The sequence below is a fragment of the Camellia sinensis genome, chromosome 12 (genome assembly GCF_055761805.1).
Source record: "Camellia sinensis isolate YWXY chromosome 12, ASM5576180v1, whole genome shotgun sequence".
In the NCBI taxonomy this organism is placed as follows: Eukaryota; Viridiplantae; Streptophyta; class Magnoliopsida; order Ericales; family Theaceae; genus Camellia; species Camellia sinensis.
Window position 1 is genome coordinate 112,199,730 of NC_138972.1, and position 19,297 is coordinate 112,219,026.

Consider the following 19,297-nt stretch of genomic DNA (forward strand, 5'->3'; position numbering starts at 1 on the left):
TGTGAACAACACAATTACTTGTTAAATTTCTTACAAATCACATTTACATGGAGAGAAGTTCAAAGTATGAGATCAAATGAGAGAGAGAGAGGAGGTATACATCATTGGAACACAAACATCTTGGAGAACATTCAATTCTACGGAGGGTTCAGTATATCCACAATTGCTTCGCATTCACTATTTGAAACTGTTAGCTCGTCTTGAGCAATGGAATTTTGCTCAAAGAAAATTAAAAATAGAGGACAAAAGCTGAGTTTTTCTTTCAAATGCATGTTGTTTTCAAACAAAATTCATTAAATTCAAACAATTTTCAACTTGTTTCCTCAACCCAATTTGTTTCATGAAATTATGTTTTCAAAAGAAACAATTTTAAAGTTGGAATCATATTTTCATAACAAATATAGAAAAATGAGTACCGACTTTAAAAATATATCTGAATTTTTTTTTCAAATACGCGAAGTTAAACTTAAAATCGTATTTTAAAAATACAATTTTATAAAACAATCTGAGTTTGAAAAATAAATTTAAAATTATTTTGATTAAAAATTTTGTTTGAAAATCACTTGTAATTTCGTAAAGAAAAACTCAGACAAAAAGCTGCAGGAAAATTGGTTAGCCAAAAGGTGACTTTGAGTCTCAATTCTACAAAGAAAGAAAGAAAGAAAAAAAAAATGACATACTCAAGAGGCCAAACAAGCCTCCCAGAAAAGCCTGTTCTTTTCCATCTCATTCATCAACTCCATATTTGAATCAACACTTGATTTCTTGTGTAATCCAGCTTTAGCAGTGCTGCTCAGCCCCACTTGATCATCATCGTCATTATCATCATCAGTGCAATCTTGATCAATCACTTCACCCTCATCATCATCATCATCAAAATGAAGATCTTGATCATGGGCATTTCCTAGATGATCATAATCAAACTCGGGTCCACAATAGTCCAGCAAATCACAGCTGCATGATTGAGCATCATCATCATCATCATCATCAGCATCATGGTCTGCAGCTACATCCATGTTGAGCTCAGAATCGACCTCTGAATCGCCTGTGGCCTCAAGGAGCATGAAAGAAGATACATCAACAACATTCATTTCATCCATTATTCAATTCACGAGAGAGAGAGAGACAATTAATAGAATTGATTGATTATTTGTAGTGGAACCTTCTTATCTCCAAATACATAATCAAATACATAATCATGTTTATTTATATATACATGTTCAAGACTTAACTTATTAGATATAACTTTATTATTTTTATGGGTTTGACAGCCCTCAAATTATTATGTCAACCATGATATCATCAACATGGCCAGATAAATATTTTAATTATAAAAGAAAAAATAATTTTATTATATATATCATTAACACATTTAGATAAATATTTCAATTATAAAGGGTGTAAAGTTTAAATGTTGAAACTGACTCATCGAAAACTTAAATTCGTAGTAATTTTATTATTGAGAAAATTACATTTTGTCTCTCAAATTATTACTCAAAAATCAATTCAACTCATATTTTTTCAATTATATCAATTTTACACAAACTATTTGATTTTGAATCAATTTTACACCGCCATAAGATGCCATCAATCAAACATAATTTGGTAACATGATGCCAAATTTTATTTGAAACTTCATTTTACCTCCAAACTATCTCTAAAAAATCAATTAGACCCCTGAATATAAAAAAAATTAAAATTTTAAATTTTTATCTCAAAAATGAGAAAAATAAAATTTAAATAATATACTTTACAAAAAAATATTTGAAAAAATATATAAATTAAACTTATTTAAAATTGTCTCTTTAAATCTCAAATTACCTTGAGTTGGTTCTAGAGAAACTAGTTGAGCCAAAAATTCCTACACTACTCTCTCTCTCTCTCTCACACGCGCGCGCGCAGCAATTGTAGCTAGCTTATTTTACAAATTAATCTCAACAAAAATAATCGACTAGTAGTAGTTTCAAAATTGTGATGGTAAAACCTTAAAACTAAATAGATTATAGTCAGTTTGGTATATGAAGTGAGAAAAGAAATGAGAAATGAGTGTGTGTGTTTTCGCTATCATGTTTAAATGAATAAGAAAACACAACATGTGAGAGATTAATATGACTTTCTTTGTATTTTAATGGACAATTTGGGTAGTATGAAAATTTTATAACCAATAAATTTGTTTGTAATTAAATCTCACCAATTTTTTTTGATAAGAAATGAAATAGGTAAAATAAGATAGTGATTCCGAACAATTGCTCAAGTGGTCATGGAGAATGCACCTAAGCGTTAAAAGGAGTAAGGTTTCAAATTTGAGTCTATAAAGAAACGTTGATATGTGTTATAATCTAATTACTAATATACTAGTAGCTGTATTGTGAAAAAAAATAATAATAATAAGTGTATAGTCTAAAAGGTCCTTAGAATTAATTGATCTAATAAATTAAATAGTGAATTATCAAAATAAATAAATAATACCCTCCATTTTAGATGTAGATGGCAGGGAAGCCAGAATTATTACATATGAAAGAAAGAAAAAAAAAAAGTAAAGTGGGTTGCCTTCTTTGACAGTAAAATGATGAGGTGGGCTAGCTAACAAGCTTGGGCTCTTCCGGCCGACTAATTTTATGCATTGAAATTTAGAGACTTTTATTATAATAATAATTAATATTAAATAAGATAATGGAAATTTGAAAAGACTGTCAAAAGAGTCTCAAAGCCATGTGCCAGATCTCTTCTAGAAGGAGTATAGTATATATGTATATATTCTATATACTCCCATTGGATTACATACAATCAATCATCATCAGACGACATATTCTTCTAGAAGAAAAGCTGCACCTCTTTTACTTATCTACTTCTTGTCACGTCTTCTAATTTTTTACTCGATTGATTATTAGGCGGTATTTGAATACGTTTGGAGTGTGTTGTCCAGGGTTATGGTCCATGTCCAATTTTGATTATTTGAATTTTTTTTTTTAATTTTGTGTGTATATATATATTTTTTAAATTAAATGAATTTGATATTCATAATTTTTTTATTTTATTGAGTTTGTATTTAAAAATAATTAATGGTCAGTGTATTTTTAAAAATTGATCATTTATTTATTTGTACAAATAAAAAAATAAAATGAATGAGTTATAAATATCGAATCGATTTAAATTTTTTTTATAGATGATATATATATATATATATATATATCTATTAAGTCCGATAAAATGAACGATTTAAATGATCGAAATAAGATTCATAGTAGACCTTTCGAACTTGAACAACGCCCTCTAATCTAGATGATGACCATGTTTGGTAGAGCTGTGAGAAAGTGCTTATAGCTTATACCTTAATGGCTTATAGCTTATAACTATGAACATAAGCTGATTTCTGACTTATAAATTAAGCTTCTCCTGTCCCACTTAAAGAATAAGTTGATTTCTGACTTACAAAAAGTTATAAGCTGTATTGTTAAGCTAAGCCAAATACATCAAAATAACTTAAATTAAGCTGAAAACTAAAATAAGCTGTACCAAATAGGGCCGATGGATTGAAAAAAACCCAACCTGTGGGAATAATATTTCTGACCATTCAACACATGACTTGTATCCCATAAACCAAACAAAAAGTATTAAATTTTAGTCTGTTAATTAATAAAAATCAAGTTAGCACTTCATGAGTATTTATCTCAAGACAACCAAAGAATTTTATTTTTTATTAAAGGAAATCATCATTTATATTCAGGATCACAGTAATTACTTTTTCAATTATTTTATTCATTTATTTTTTTTTTTGATGGGACAATTTGGATTAGAATTGAAGAATGTTAGAAATTTGGAATTTAGAAATTTATAATTCACTCACAATGATATAATAATGAAATTAAGTCTTACATAATTGAATTAATAACAAATTAAAAATTGACAATTTTGTTATGCCTTTATGACTACAATTTGAGAAGATTATATTTAGGAATCTCAATATTTTCCTAATTCAAATTATTCAAATTGTGATTATTTTTTTGTTAAAGTTATCCTCTTTGTTAATTTATATATGGTATATATTTCTAGATATATTAGGTATTGATTTATTAGATATATCTGTATTGTCATAATTAGATTTCTTGTAGGATTCATTTTCTCATAATTAGATTTTTTGTAGGATATTCTTTCTTAACCTCTATATATATATATATGCTTTCTATTGTATAAGATTAATTTATTGAATAGAATATATATTTTTCCCCTCTCTCTCTCTACTAGTATAACACTCTTAACATTTTTTTTTGGTAAAATTATTAATAATATCAAAATAAATATTTTAAGTATGAAAGATAGAGAGAAAATAAATGAGAATTAAGAATTTGATGAGTTGTTGCAATGGTCTTTTTTATTTCTAATTGACAAACAAAAAAAGATTAGGCTTCTCTCAAATTTAATGACTAAAATATTTATATATATATATATATATATTTATATAATTTTACTTGACAAAAATAAGTAGATAATTTAAATTGTAAACAAATTAAAATATTAGAGTTTAAATTAATAAATTTAAAATTCATAATTTATTTTGTTATGAAATTTAAATCATAATTATTATTTTTTTTCAAAATAATTTCTATTATATATTATCAAAATTTAAAAAATTTGGAACTGTTGAATTGACGCAATTGTTGAACTTACAACGGTAGTCCGAGTAAAACCGCCACGTGACCAGCGCTGACAAACTCGGGGCACCGGCAGTGGCGGAGGCAGAAGGGACGCGGGCGTCACGTGCCCCTTGAATTTTGGAAATTTTTTTTTTTTTTTTTTTTTTTACAAATAAAAAGAAAAAGGATGATTATTGATTTAATGGTTAAGACTTGACCTAATAATCTTAAGATTGTGGGTTCAAATCTTGGGATCACCACTTTGTGTATTATATCAAGGTTAGGTGTGTACTCAATTTTTCTCCTCCAAACACACATTAATGTGTACTAATTAGACGTTGTTATTGTTGTTTAATTGCAAATATAAACAAAATATTTTAAATAAAAAAAAATTACAAAATATTATTAGAGTGAAATGTCAATGACATTTTAAAAATTATGAGAACAAAATGGTTGTTTTGAATGAAAATGAAGAGACTATTATAAACCATATCATCTATGAAAATTTTTGAATGTAACGGTGATATTATTATTATTGACATGCAAGTATAACTAATCACACTATAAAGATATGAAATTTGTTAGATTGTTAGTTATATCTGACATGTAAGGTTCACTCTCTATATATTTATTTACTATTAGTTGGTAATATCACATACTAATGATGACGTGGTATTACCATTTTATTGAATTTTTAATCAAATTTTGTATAATTTTTTTTATCATTATATAATTTATTTTAAGACTTATATCCATATTTTTTTTATATTGTCCATGATATACTAGTCATAAATAATATATTTTTTTTTATGCTCCTCGAAATCAATCGTAAAAGCTTGCACTAAAAATTTTTATAAAATTTTTCAATAATATAATTAATAAGTGTTCCATCTAATTTAATTTTCTAGCTCCGCCAGTGAGCACCGATCTCCATCCATTTATCTACTTTCATTCAACATTTTGAATGGTTCCTCATTTTGAGTGATATGCGGCGAACCACTTTACAATTTCTAAAATTGTATAACGTGAACTATGATCAATTAGGCGATTGGTCTAGTCCTTATGTGCTGTTTTTCTTGATATAAAATTGTAAGTTTAGAAGAGTTTGGTATTTTTTATTTCTCGTTCAATAAAATAGATTCAATCACTCTTAACTTGATGATTTGTGTCGTGTCTATTATAAAGCAATCACAACTTCTTGTTCTAGATTAAAAAATATTGCTACTCATCCAAAAAAATCTACAATTCTTTTCCAACATGAAACAAGATTTGAAATAATGATACCCAAAGTAGTAGGGTAGAAAGGCGTATTAAAATCTAATGTTGAAGATGATAACACCTGGGTCGAAGATGAAGTACCAATTATCAATACATAAACTCAAACAAATCCTAAACAATCATATAAAAAATCTAAATGGATCTATTATATTACAATTCCAAGGATCACGATCCGTACGATCTCCATCATTGCAATCTTCTACCTCTACTTGAAACTCAATGACAACTTCTTGCCTTGATGAAGATTTCTCTAGCAACCCAAGGGGTTGTAGCATTGTGGTAAGACTTTGGAGTTTAAGTCCCAAGGTAACAAGTTCAATTTTTTTTTTAGGCCAATCTCCTGGACGAAGCACTGTTGGTTAGGAGATTGGACCTTAAGTTGTCTAGTCAGTACTTGGTGTGAGTTCAATGCCCCTCGTAGTGCGAGTCCTGACTAAGCGGAGCTTGTCTTGGAAGGTCGGGGCAAGTTTCCAAGTTATAGTCTCCTCGCTTGGAACGGCTAACAGGACACTTTAGTGATTTCTGCAAGGGGCGCTGTCTTGGACCTGCGAGAGGGTAGGGAGGATTTTCCTGTAACAAAAAAAAAAGAAAAAAAGAAGAGATTTCTCTAACAATTGTCAAGAAATATATCTCAATAATCTATTACTCCAATAATTTTCGCAAAATGGCAAACAACCAAAAGCAAATTTTCCTAATAAAACCTACAAAAGTATTTATGCCTGATAAGTCTGCAAAAAACAAAAAAAAACAACTAGTGTGTTTAGTTTCAGTTTTTTTAATTCAATTTTATGAAATTTGAGTTTTTTTGTTTTTGTTTTTAGTGAATATTTTTTTAATTTTAAGCATTTTTTTAAAATTTTTTTAGATGTATCTAAATAGTAAATTATTTGTAAAAAAATATTTTAAAAAATTAATAAATACACAAAAATACGAAAATGTACCCTTTTTTTTGTGGGTATTTCGTGAATTTTTTAAATATTTTTTTCCACAAATATTATACTTTCTAAGTGTATTTATGTTAGGTGTGTCCAAAAATTTTAAAAATTGCTTAAAATATTAAAAAAAATTAGTAAAAATAAAAAAATACAATAAACGAAAAAGTAAAATTTTATGAAAAGTGAATTCTAAAAACTGAAAACAAACAGGGTGAATGATGCCCATTAAGAACCAGGAAAAGCAGATTCATCAAACAGTATGTGACTTCATCAGCAAACCTACGTGATTTTATCTCTTCGGACATCAAATGGTTTCAAATTCGACCTCCATACTCTATTGGGGTGTTTGGTGAGATTTTTTTGAACCAGTTTATGGCTTCTGGCTTTTAAAAAGCTATTTTGGACTGTTTGGTTAAACTTATTTCAAACAACTTCTGATTCTAACAACTTATTTTAAGTCAAAAAAGTTGATTCTGAGAAGCTGCTCACCCCTTGCTTCTGATTATCAGCTTCTGCTGTGGACATGTTAATTCAGAATTATACTCTTAGATTTTTTTATTTTTTATTTTTTTAAAAATAGAAAAAGACCCAAATGGACTATAAAATATTATTATTATTTTTTATGAAAAATGTAGACAAATAGTGAATTATAAAAAATAAAAATTAATTGAAAAAGCTACTTCACTGTTTATTTAACAAACACTACTCAGCAACTTAAATCTATAATCCAATAGCTATACCAAACAAATTAACAATTTCTGATTAAAGTCATAATCTATAATCTGTTAAGTTATAATATATAATCTGTTTTAACAGTTACACCAAATAGCACCTATATAAGCAGCAACTTAGAATGTAGAAGGCATCCAAAAAAAAAAAAAATATTGAAGAATATTCAGCTTGTTTGTTTTTATTTTTCAGAAAATACTTTTCAAAAAATTTTACATTCTTATTTTTCGTGTTTTTTTGTTTTTACTGAATTTTTTAAATATTTTAAGTAATTTTTTTTACTTTTTAAACACACCTAACATAAATACACCTAAAAAGTAAAAAAATTGTAAAAAAAATCTTTTAAAAATTCACTAAATATCAAAAATACAAAAAAAGAAATATGTTTCAATTAATAATTTAGGTAATTTTATTATTATATAGGAGAGCAATTATGATTTTTATTTTTTCAGTTAATTTTGTTAAACAAAAAAATTCTGACAATAAGGTATTCGTAGTTTTTTAAATCAAATGAGACAATCTGTACTTTAAATAAATTTCAGAGGGTATATTTATAATTTATCCTTTTTATATTTGTAATTAATCTCATAACGATTAACTAAAAGATTAAAAAATAACGATTTTCATAGAGCAGTTCAAGACAACGTGGAGTGTTGGAGACGATCGTTTTTCTTTTTGAAAAGAAAATCTTAGTGCAATCATATTTATTGTTTGATGTTAGCTTTACATGGCATTATTGTTAGTTGGTGTCATATCAAATAGTACTCAATGTAATTTATAAAAATAGAAATTCTATGGACCTAAAAAATTGAATCAGAAAAATAGTGAGTGATTAATATCTATTTTTGTATAATGGAGTTTATACATGAAACTGATCTTAATCTTTTAATATATTTTTTAGATTTTTTTTCTTTTTAACGGTAGAACTACTCATAACTAAAAGCAAAAAAGAGGTGGACTAGAAATGTAAATAAGAAAAAAAAGATACTAATTTTTTTCAAATGCTACTTAAAATTAATACATATGCAAAAAAAAAAAAAAAAAATTTAAATATGTGAAATGTCTAATTTTTTTAGTATTAGTTGAACTTGGATCTTGGTAACTATAATAGAGATATCAGTTTTGGTTTTAAAAAAAAAAGAGTCAAAAAAGTCAGTGTGTTTGATTTGAGTTTTTTGAATTAAGTTTTTTGAAAACTCGAAGGTGCGTTTGGTAGAGTTTTGTAATTATGATTTGAGAGTATGAGTTGTATTTTGAGTTTGTGGGGTTTGAAATTATGGTTTGAGTGTAGAAAATTTGTTTGGTAAAGAGTTTTGAAAATAGTTTTGATTTGAGTGAGGAATTATTGATGTGACATTTGATATTTTATACAAAAATTTACAACTCATAACTAAACATACAACTCAAAATTATTTTAAAGCACATAAAAAATTTTAAAATTTTCAAAAAAATGTTTTTTTTCAATTATATAAAAATTAACATATAAATTGCAAAATAAAAAAAAAAATCACTATTCCGGTCAACCGGCCGGACAACCGGTCAGGCAAAATTTTCAAAAAAAAAAAATTCTGAAAAGCGCGGCTGAGACAGAGCTCTCTGCAGAGTTTTGGAAATGTGATTCCAAAATTCCTACTAAACACCATACTTGAATCAAGGTGCAGAATCATGATTTGAGAACACAACCAAACATAGCATTTTTTGATTTTCGTGTTTTTTTACTTATAGTGAATATTTTTAAAATTTTAAATATTTTTTTTACTTTTTTAGATACATCTTACTTAGATGTATCTAAAAAGTAAAAAAATTGTGAAAGAATATTTTAAAATTTTAATAAATACATAAAAATATACTGAATTCTCATTTTTTTTAATATTTTTTGTATTTAGTGAATTTTTAAAAGATTTTTTTTACAATTTTTTTTTATTTTTTAGGTATATTTATGTTAGGTATGTCTAAAAAGTAAAAAAAAAATGCTTAAAATATTAAAAAAATCAATAAAAACAAAAAAACACGAAAAATAAGAAAATAGAATTTTTTGAAAAGTGTTTTTTAAAAAACACAACCAAGCAAGCTGAGCCTCCGTTTGGGAAGTGGGTTGGTTTTTTGGTTTTTTTTTTTACTATTTTAACCTAGGCTAAAAAGATTGGTTTGGGAAAGACTTTTTGGCTTTTTAGATTTTTTGACTTTTTTTGTGAGAGAAGAGTGTAATGATTATGGGTTAGATGTGATGTTTTATTGGTTATGACTAAAATAGTCTATTTTATCTTTTGTGACTATTTTAACCACAAACCAACTTGCCAAACAACAACTAATTTGTTTGTCATCTATTAAAAAAATAAATGTCACATCAACTTTTTCATTCATCAAGAAAAATATTATTTTTAACAACTTTGAGAACACATTGATTTTTTTTTTTTTTTAATTTTGAAAAGGATTAAAAAGTTGAAAAATCACGGAAAAAAGTAACTCCAAAGCACACAATCAAATTTAGGTTGAATAATGAAAGGACACAACACTTCAATTTAAAACACATTAAGAGGTTGTTTGGGTGTTTTAAATAAGTGTATTTTTTGTTTTTTTAAACAAAAAAATTGAGGAAGAAAATATAGATGTTTGGGTTAATTTTTTGACTTTTTATGAAAAAATGTGTAATAAAAAATTGTAAAAATTGATTTGTGGGGAAAAATTAAGTTTGGGAGTTGTGCAGCCGTAATTGTTGACTTTTGATAAATAGTATTAACTTTTTAATTTTTTAAGTAATTTTTTGACTTTTTGACTTTTTTACAATATGTCAAACTTGACCTAAGTTTGAAAATATATATATATATATATATATATATTTAAATCAATGATAAAATTTATATATTTTAATAGTTAAAATGTTAATTTTTTAATAAATCTATAATATTTTATGAAAATATCACTAAATTACATATTTTTATTATTGAAAGAAGAAATTACAATTAAGTGTATATTTTCAACATAAATTTTAAGTCAATGATAAAACTCATTAATATTAATAATTATAATTATAATTTTTTTTATCATTTTATAAATATTTTTTAATCTTATCACTGATTGGCAATTTTTTATTAGGACTTTTTTTAAGTGTGTAACTTACACCTTATACTTACGCCTTTCTGTTTGTTGTCCTGTTTTATGTTTACACCTCCATTTATACCCTTTGTATTGGTTACATATAATGTGCAACCTTAAGGGGTTGCACACATAACAGCGCTCTTTCCATTATTAAAGCGTGGGGGTGTGACCAGGCAGACAAAAAATCCAGCCCAAAATCTGGAAAAGCTGACTTTTGTGGCAAAAGATGAAGAGGAGGTGCCATCTCACTCATCACCAACCTTTTCTTGCCCAATTGTGCAATCCCGCGGCAAATGTCACCTTCGTGTTTTTAGCCCCAAAAAACTATCAACCAATCCTGTTTTTAGTCCCAAAAAACTATCAACCAATTTCTAATTGTTTTGACGAATTTTTCAAATTTAGGTAAATCATATCTAATGTCAGAAATATGAGTTTGAATATCAATCTGTGTATGAGTTTGTGACTCATCGTTATGTGATTGAATAATATTGTTATGTAGTATCATCTAAATGTGAGTTTTAGGGTTTCGGCTCCTTAAGGGTTCGTTTGAGAAGTGTGTTAACTTTTTAGTTTTTTGACTTTTTAGTTATTTTAATATGGGGTTAAAAAGTCTCGTTTAGAAAAGGTTTTTTGACTTTTTGTTAGAAAAATAATGTAATGATTATGGGTTGAATGTGATATTTTGTCTTATTGGACTAAAAAGTCTATTTTTTCTTTTTGTGGCAAAATAACCTCAAACCAAATCCAACCCAACCCTTCTTCCCAAATGAAGCCTAAGGTCTAACCCCAGAAATCACCTCTATATAATTAGGTCTTTTTTCTTTCGGGATGGAAAATATATAAATTGTGTATTAAAAAAGATACGTATACATATAAATATTTTAGGATAGAAAAAATTGGTAAGAATTCATTTTTTAGACGGGGATGACATTCCATCTGGGGGTTGTTTTATTTTGATAATAATATTACGATTAATAAAATTATTTGGTAAAAATGATAAATTATTATTTTAAAGAATTTTTTTATTTATTATTCCATTGTCGCTAGATTGTCGGACCACCATCAGTCAATAGCCAAAAAAGTCATTGGAGGTGGCTGATACTGGTGGTGGTATAGACAGATAGGTAGATTAAGTGGACTAGGGCTAGACATAGGGTTGTCCGAACCGCACAACCCGTGCCAATCCAAACCGATCCGCATACAAATGGGTGGTTTCGCAGATATAATGCAAGCAGATGCAGTTTGAAATATGGCATGATTGCGGTTTGCGGACAGGTGTGGGTCTGCAAGAACCTGTCCGCACTTAGACTTTTTTCGATTTATTTTTAAACTTGAACCGTTGTTATTTTATTTTTGCATTTTGAATGAATGTAAAAGTTAATAAGAAATCACTTTTAGGTAAGTTTAGGATTTTGAATAATTTTACTTTAATTGTATTGTCGAGTAGTAGATAGTAAATGAGATTGATAATCTAGTTTAGGATTTTGAAAGACGTGCTTGTGTTAGTTTATGATTTGATTTAAAAGTTTAGAATTTTGAATGATTTGTTTGTGTTAAGAATTGATTTTGTTGTGTTTTTAATTTTATAAGTTTTAATTCATTAATTAGTAATGTTTGAGCATTTTAGAAAATGGGAGGAAAATGGTCTAAAATAAATATTTACAAAATTGAAAAAAATGCTCCAAAATAATATATTTTTTTTAAAAGTCCAATCCGCAAATCGCCCGTAACCGCCTACACATCCGTGAACCCTATCCGCACAAACCGCAACCCCGTACAGCTGGAGGTTGCAAGTTGAATTTTCCTCAAACTGCATATATACGGGCGGGTCCAAACCGATCCACAAATCGTTTAAAACAAAATCGCAACCACACCTAAAGTGAACAATTAGGCCAAGTTTGGCAAATCTTAAAAAATCCAAAAAGTCAAAAAGTCACTATCCTATTTAAATCACATCATCTTATTTAAGTCACATCACCTCTCTAATACATCACTTCAAACCAAACCCATATTTTATAAAAAGTCAAAAAGTGCACTTATTTAGTCTTCCCAAACTTGGCCTAACATGTGAATAAATAGATTAATGACACGTGAAAAAATAAAGGTATGACAAGTAAAAAGATTAACTTATAGATAAAAGTAATATGATTTTTTTAAGTTTGGAACTATTGTCCCACAAGTTTCAAAACTAAAGTTGTAACCCGAGTACTTACTAAAATATGTGAAGGATGTATTGAGAGTATAAATAATTTAACTTTTGTAATTCTTATTCACATCCCTTAAAATTGTTTCAATAAAAATAAAGTGATACAAGCAAAATTGGACAAACCCTAAAATGAGAAGTATAGTTTTAGGTGTATGAGCGAGAGCGACAGAGCTCATGTCGTGTGGGGCACTTTGTTGTTGTTGTCAAGGAGACGGAAAGAGGAGGGAAGAGGGGGCTCATTATGCACTCACCAAATGTCACAAGTAATATATATATATATATATATATATGAGAAATGTTAAAGATCATGAAAGTTTTATTATGAAAATGATCATGAAAAATTTGTAATCTTTAGATTACCTTAATTAGTGTGTGGTGTTTTATTGTAAGTATAATCCAAAGGTCATATTTCTTTCATGACTATTTTCATGAAAGACTTTTCATAATACCTAACATTACTGTATACATATACATATGCTCTATTATCCTTCTAGAAACTACAAACCCACTTGGGAAAGAATGTATATCTCATGTCAATCTTCTAAGGATTTCCTGTTTACAAAATACAAAATATAAAAATAAAAAAAAAGTGGTCTTTTTTATTATAAAATTATTACCAAACATAAGATTTGAATAAAGAAAAACAAAAAAGATAAAACATTGAACCATGATGATCAAGATCAAATTTAAATTTGAGGAAATATGACCAATCCGTGAAATTCATTACATGTTTCGTTTTGAAAACCGAACCATTCATTTGTAGTATTATTAGTGTATAATATTTATGAAAAAAATTAAGTTAATCTGATAATCATAATCTTCTCCTCCTATCTTGTTTGTCTTAAAATAAAAATATATGATAAATATGTTTTAAAAAATAGACAATGTAGATTTTTTTATAGACAAACACGATAAAATAAAATAATAATTATTATTAAATCAACCTATTTTTTCTCCATAAATAATATACATGAAAACTCCTACAAATAAAAAAGTAAATTATCAAAACGACACTGGGTCTCATGAACTTGTCAAATTCTTTGAAATTCATATTTAAACGTGAGAAAAATTTAACGCCACCAAGAACAACATAGTTGAAGTTGAAGTCATCTCTCAGAGACCTCATCCAGAAGAACTTTCCTGTTACGTTTGATTTCTTCCGCTGCAATAAAAGAGTCGGTAAAAGCCACCATAAATATTAATTCAATTAAAGTAACAACAAAAAGTAGGAAAATTCATTACTCTAATGCATGCTTGCTTATGCTTATTACATGTATTGTAATGTAATTCCACAATTGACAGCCCAGTTGAGAGGGTCAAGGCCTAACATTTATTCAGCCCACCAAAGTCCATTTAAAACTCACATAAAAGTTACACCCAGGAGATGATAAAAAATAGTAGGATTAATTTGAAATTAACTAAAAGTATGACCTCCCTCTTCGCTCGCTAGGATATTGATGAGACTAGGGTCAAACTATAGCTCAAATCTCATTTTGAGAGAGATAATCCCACTGTCAAAAAATAATTTAGTTTGAGTTTTCTGAATTAAATTTTTTAAAAATTATTTTTTTTGATTTTCGTATTTTGTTTTTTGTTTTTAGTGAATATTTTTTAAATTTTAAACATATTTTTTTATTTTTTTAGATGCATCTTACTTAGATGTATCTAAAAAATAAAAAAATTGAGAAAAAATATTTTAAAAAATTAATAAATACATAAAAATATAAAAAACGTACTGAATTCTTGTATTTTTTTTTATATTTTTGGTATTTAGTGAATTTTTAAAAGATTTTTTTTACAATTTTTTTACTTTTTAGGTGTATTTATGTTAGGTGTGTCTAAAAAGTAAAAAAATTACTTAAAATATTTAAAAAATTTAGTAAAAACAAAAAAATACGAAAAATAAGAAAGTAGAATTTTCTAAAAAGTGTTTTTGAAAAGTGAAAACAAGCAAGGTGATTCAGCAACTTTAATTCAAAATTAATGTGAGATTCAATCGCTAATCGAGATGGGTTTGAGTGGTTTTGTATTCTTTTATGTAAGAAGGTTGTAATACAGAAATAATGAGTCGAAATCATTAAGTTGTGAATGAGAATTGTCTCATAAAATGGACACCAATAGAAGTTAGGTTTGGGCCTAGGCTTGGAGTTAGGCTTAGTCTTAGTCTGGATTGGCTTAGACTTGTATTTGTGCATGTGTTGGACTTAGTCTTGGGCATGGATTAGATTGTGCTATGTTAGACTGGATTTGTCTTGTGCATATGTTTTAGACTGGATTTGGATCTGGTTGTAACCTAATACCCATATCTATTTTAGGACCCATCTAGTTGGATTATTTAAATAGCATTATATATATATAGTGCAAATAAAGTTTTCAACCTTTGTAACCCTCATCTTTTGATGATGAGATTGATGATTATATTATGCACATGGGAGTTTTGCACCTTTGTCCCCTAATAGCTAGAGTTGATGACTATTGACACTAGGTTTTATGGTAATTTTTATGGCTAAGACTTATTCCCTACGAGTATAAAAATGGCCTTTTTCCCTCCAACTTAGAGGGATGAGATAGAAATATTTTTGAGATGAAAAATTTGTATTTTTTTTTAGATAAAGTTGGAAAAGATTTTTATACCAATTTTTTTTTTTCATTTTCTTTGTACTAGCCCTTTTTTTTTTGCTTTTATTAGAGAGAGTGTTGTCATTGTCAAATTCACCAAAACTATTCAAAAAGTACTACTGCATTAATTGGTTTCGACCGTCGTATCTTGAGAGATAGACATCGGCGTACCTCTAGCATTCATCATGAGAATTCATCTTGTAATATGTTCCCTAATGTAATTTAGTTTATTTATGTATTGTTGGTTGTGTAGTTTATTATGTATTTCATTCTTTAATAAATAAATAAATAAAATTATTTTGTCATTTCTATTTATTTAATTTTACATATTTTTTTATATTATTATGAAAAAACACCAACCCCACTTTGTAGGGCATGTCTACGTACCTCCTGTCCGGATCTTCACCGGGTAAAGGTTACTGTACTCGTACCTCTCTAATCTTTTTCATGGAGCCAAAAAATTAAAGTACGACCTCAAATATAATCAACTAAAGAAAATGAATCCATGTAACTAACAATGGCTCCGTTTGGTAGAGCTGTGAGAAAGTGATTATAACTTATAACTTAACAGCTTATAGCTTATAACTGTGAACATAAGCTCATTTTTTACTTATAAATTAAGTTTCTCCTCCCTCACTCAAAGAATAAGTTGATTTTTGACTTACAAAAAGCTATAAGCTATATTGTTAAGCTGAACCAAATACATCAAAATAGCTTAAATTAAACTAAAAGCTGAAATAAACTGAAAATAAGCCCTACCAAACACAGCCAATAAGCAACTGGAATAAAAACTTTGTTGAGTTAAACCACAATGCCAAGTTACAAAAAAAAACGATGAAGATCACATAGCTGCAAACGACTATGACCAAAAATTGAAGAGAACAGAACACCAACCCAAAAACCTCGTTTGCCAAACTTCGATAACAAAAAAGAGAATGGGGATGACAATCATATCATTAATCCATAATGCAAAAACGCTTCCACTCAACTATCAATCAAAACTTTTATTCATGCGATGTCAAGAGGCTCAATTTGTGTACACTCAAATACAGTTCCAAATGCGATTAAATATAGCCGGTCTATAAGGTCTAGCTTAAGGAACTAGCTGAGCCCTAGAATCACAACCATTACCACTCATTTTGAAGGGGATGACGATAATAACAACTACAGCAGTGCAAGTGAAAATTATTGTTCAATATCTTCCCCCATGTTTTCTAAACTGAATAATTGAAGATAAGAGAAAGCAGGTTCACAAGCAAGACTTAACATCATAATAGAAGGGGAAGTTTGTTTTAGACATAGATCCCTCATCTACAGCTGATGTGTCGTTCTTCAAGTGTACGGCACCTGTTTTGTACATGGTGTTTTGGCAAATGTTGAAGCGTTTATATCTCGACACAAAAGTTAACAGCATCAAGTGAATTTGTCTACAGGAGTTGAAGAGGTCAATCGAATGGGAAACACAACTGAAGAGCACTGGAAGCATTTCTTGCTACATTGTAGAGATAACTGCTAACACTGTAATCACATACAGGCAAATGGTCCACAAAACCATATATTTTTCTGCAAAATGGGCAAAAATAATCAAGGTGATGTCAAACACAAAATGGTGATCAGGAGTCTCCAGTTTCTAGAAAAAATGCTTCTGTTTCCTAGGAGACCAAAACAAAACATTAATGAAACACCAAAATTCCAATATTTCAACCGAAATGCCCGGAAACACAATGAAACACTACAAAACATACCAAAACAATGAATTGCTCCAACACCTATTAGAAAAATCCAACAATAATCATTTCTATTTGCATTTTTTGTTAGAAGAAAAGAATTAAGTGCAAAGAAACCCTTAAATATATAAGAGAATCTGATAAACTAAAAAGAAGAGGCAAGAGAAGAGAGGATTAGCAATCATGATTAAGTCACTTCTTCTCTTTTTTTTTTACAAGCATTTTTTTTTCTTTTTTGTTATCCTGCTATTACAAGAATTTTGCATTTTTTAATGTTTTTTCTTTTCTTACAATGACGAATTCCTTTCCCAAGTAAGCCTTTAAACTTTCCGTTTATAAGCTTTTGATATTCATAGACCTTGACATGTTCAATTATTTAATCACTGAACATGCATTAGTATTTATACCAAATTCTTACTGTGAAAATCATATGTTAGTAAATGTTCAATAAGTGACGGTCTCATGTTTAGTTTTTAGTTATAGACATAAGTGATGGACATGTCGCCAAATGAGTGTCGGACATTGCTTGAAATTAAGATTTTTTTTTTTAAAAAAAAATTATGAATACAAAAAAATAAAAAATAAAATAAGAGTATTAGACACATGTCTGAGAAGTGTCAGTGTCTAACACGTGTCCGACACGGATATGTCGTCTTCTTAGAAGTGTTTATGCTTCTTAGGTGACGACTATGGTAAAACGTACTCAGACTAAACAATTCAAACTGAAATAAAACTAGCGCTTCATGTTAAGAGCGATGAAAAAAGCATAATGATTTTCAATGGCACCACTGCAAAAGTAACAAGCAAAGCAAGCTCGGATAAGTAAAGATTCACGACCTCTGAACCAACCTGCATAAATGTTACATTGATTTTGTCACAGGAAGAGATAGGAATGAAACATCAACTTGAAACAGGAGGGGTATGGACATTCTGACAGTAAAAGAGAAAACAGAGCAGGAGACGCGAGTGTCAACTATAAACAAGATCAAGAAAATATCTCATTTCTAACTTGATGAATTTTGCTCATATGCTATCCACAAGTTGGTGAAAAAATGTCATTCTATACGGCTGTGACTTTTGTTTTTGACACATTGGAAAGCATTTAAAAAAGCCAAGCTTGTGTTAATTACGAAACATGTAACAAAGTGGCAAATTATCATAAGCACGGCAACTGTGCTACCCTGGTGGCTCTATATACTAATATCAGACATAATTATGAATCTCCCACAAATAGGTGACAATAAATGTGAGGAAAGAATGTATGCATTTACAAACAAGGGACAGCATATATGCAATATTAGAACAGCGAAAAACCTTTTCAAAGCAGCATGTCTGGCCGCCTTCCATATTTTTTTCACTCTAATATAATTTCTAAAAACATGAGAAGAGGGAAAAAACAGAGGGTATGAAGTCATACATTTCCACCACTGAGTTCTTGTGAGTCGTGGAAACTGCATACTAAACTCACCAAGAAGTTGTACAAGGTTCAATTGATAACTTTATTCATTTTGTATGGACCAAATAACTACATATATATTGCCCACAAAAATGTCTAGACCTACTACTACGTCAGGGACAGACGTTACAATTAAGGAAGAATTTCACAAGAGCTGATGAAGATGACAGGACTACAAAATCCTTGGACTTAGAGCTGGCTAGATACGATAATCCAAGGCTTAATTATAACTTCAGCAAAGGATCTGATTAAAGAAAAGGATACTCGAGAAACATGCCACAGGTGCATTAATGTAACAAACTTCAAGAGTTGCGTATGACACGAGCATGCCAAATGCAGTTAGTTATTCAGTAACTGGAATCAATACTCAGAAATGAACCAAATAGCACAATCATAAGGGGAAATTGCAAATACATGGAACAGTCACAAAATAATTGCACTACAAATGGGAATTTTTTTTGGTAGCACAGGAATGAAATTACACCATGCACACACACACACACGAGAGTTGCACCATCATGAAAATGCAAATTTTTTGCTATTGCTCCACTGAAATGCAATTTTCCCTAATTATAAATGCAGGACTCAAGGAAACTAATAAAATCTCAGAACTA

At 28.5% G+C, this 19,297-nt stretch overlaps 1 protein-coding gene and 1 long non-coding RNA gene across 2 annotated transcripts; both read right to left on the reverse strand.

Annotated features, from left to right (window-relative positions):
* LOC114256295 (uncharacterized) lies at positions 1-1,272 on the reverse strand. Its single transcript, XM_028195926.2, has one exon. It carries the CDS (start codon positions 1,098-1,100, stop codon positions 681-683), a length of 420 nt encoding a protein of 139 aa, XP_028051727.2. The 5' UTR covers positions 1,101-1,272; the 3' UTR covers positions 1-680.
* A 15,206-nt stretch (positions 1,273-16,478) lies between these two features.
* LOC114256643 (uncharacterized) lies at positions 16,479-18,200 on the reverse strand. The gene is made up of 2 exons (XR_003627260.2): positions 18,077-18,200; positions 16,479-17,063 (listed from the first exon to the last, which is right to left on the reverse strand). It is a non-coding gene; the product is annotated as an uncharacterized LOC114256643 (long non-coding RNA).
* Between the last annotated feature and the right edge of the window lie 1,097 nt (positions 18,201-19,297).